The 1,048-nt window shown below is 40.4% G+C and overlaps 1 protein-coding gene across 5 annotated transcripts in view; it reads left to right on the top strand.

Annotated features, from left to right (window-relative positions):
• The window catches only part of LOC106524857 (kinesin-like protein KIF21A), a 35,770-nt gene that overhangs the window by 27,043 nt on the left and 7,679 nt on the right, over positions 1–1,048 (top strand). For 3 of the 5 annotated variants that reach the window (XM_014018854.1, XM_014018851.1, XM_014018855.1), the window contains 2 exons: positions 172–192; positions 706–763. In XM_014018854.1, coding sequence (XP_013874308.1) covers positions 172–192; positions 706–763 — 79 coding nt within the window. The remainder of the gene's footprint in view (positions 1–171; positions 193–705; positions 764–1,048) is intronic. The other 2 variants (XM_014018856.1, XM_014018853.1) reach the window with 1 other exon arrangement.

Raw genomic sequence — 1,048 nt, 5'->3', positions numbered from 1 at the left:
CCCGTGCCCCTTGCAAAACATTCTAGCTCCGCCCCTGACCATATCGTGCCTGAGAAGCTAAAATGAAGCCTGCTCGCTAAAGTGTAGCTGTTTTCTCATCTCTGGGTTTGATTTTGATTCATTTGTTTTTATTTATTTTTTGTCTTCTCTGTCATGTTGGTGTGAGCTCAGATTTAGGGTTCCTGCTCCCAGGTGAGTAACAGCTGTATAGTCTTGTGACCGTGTTTGAGCGGTAACAGGAAATGCACACATCAGACCTGTTTCTGCTTTATAAAATCTGTGCACATAACCTTTAAAAGCCTGTTGAGAACACRACAAACATTCCCCACTGTTAGCCCTTTTTTTTCCACCCTGCCTTGTAAACAGTTATAAAAAAGGAGAAATCTTGTGTGCATCTCTGTTAGACTAACCCAGACTCTGCCTCAGTGTGCATGATGTGTCCTAATTTATCAGGCTGGTGATCACTCACTAAACCTTCGGCTGATCCCACTGCAGAGCTACACGGGAGTTTGTGTTTAAACCTTTTCGTCTCCACTCATCCCACGTGTCCCTCCCTCTAAAACTAGTCTTTGTGAGYCCTGACGTGGTTTTAAAGCTGCTGAAGCTGAACATCTCATGTGCTGGGGTGCCTTTAAAAAAAMCCGAAATGTTCTATAAATGTACATAAATCAGACGATGTTTACTGATGTGTTTATCTCTGTGCAGAAAACGGAGAGGACAGCAGCAGCGATGAGTCCACCCAGAGTCCGGCCACTGACGGCAGGTAAACAAATCCACTGTGTCAAAGCAGAGAAAGACGTCGAATTTAGATGTTTCTTTTAACAAAAAACGTTGTTTTTTTTCAGTCAAACCAGAGATAAAAAGTAATAATTGGAAAAGAGGGAACATCGAAAATATGATTTTATTGTGCAAATTTACAGTTTGTTATGGAGAGCTCTTTCATTCAAAATTAATTAAATAAGTTTATTTATTTCAGTTTATTTATCCTTTATACAGGAAAATCACTTGAGACTCATTGTCTCATTTACAGGAGAGACCTGTTACATTC

This window comes from Austrofundulus limnaeus, unplaced genomic scaffold (assembly GCF_001266775.1).
Source record: "Austrofundulus limnaeus strain Quisiro unplaced genomic scaffold, Austrofundulus_limnaeus-1.0 Scaffold204, whole genome shotgun sequence".
In the NCBI taxonomy this organism is placed as follows: domain Eukaryota; kingdom Metazoa; phylum Chordata; class Actinopteri; order Cyprinodontiformes; family Rivulidae; genus Austrofundulus; species Austrofundulus limnaeus.
The sequence above is the reverse complement of the archived record's forward strand: the minus strand, read 5'-3'. Positions and strand labels throughout refer to the sequence as shown.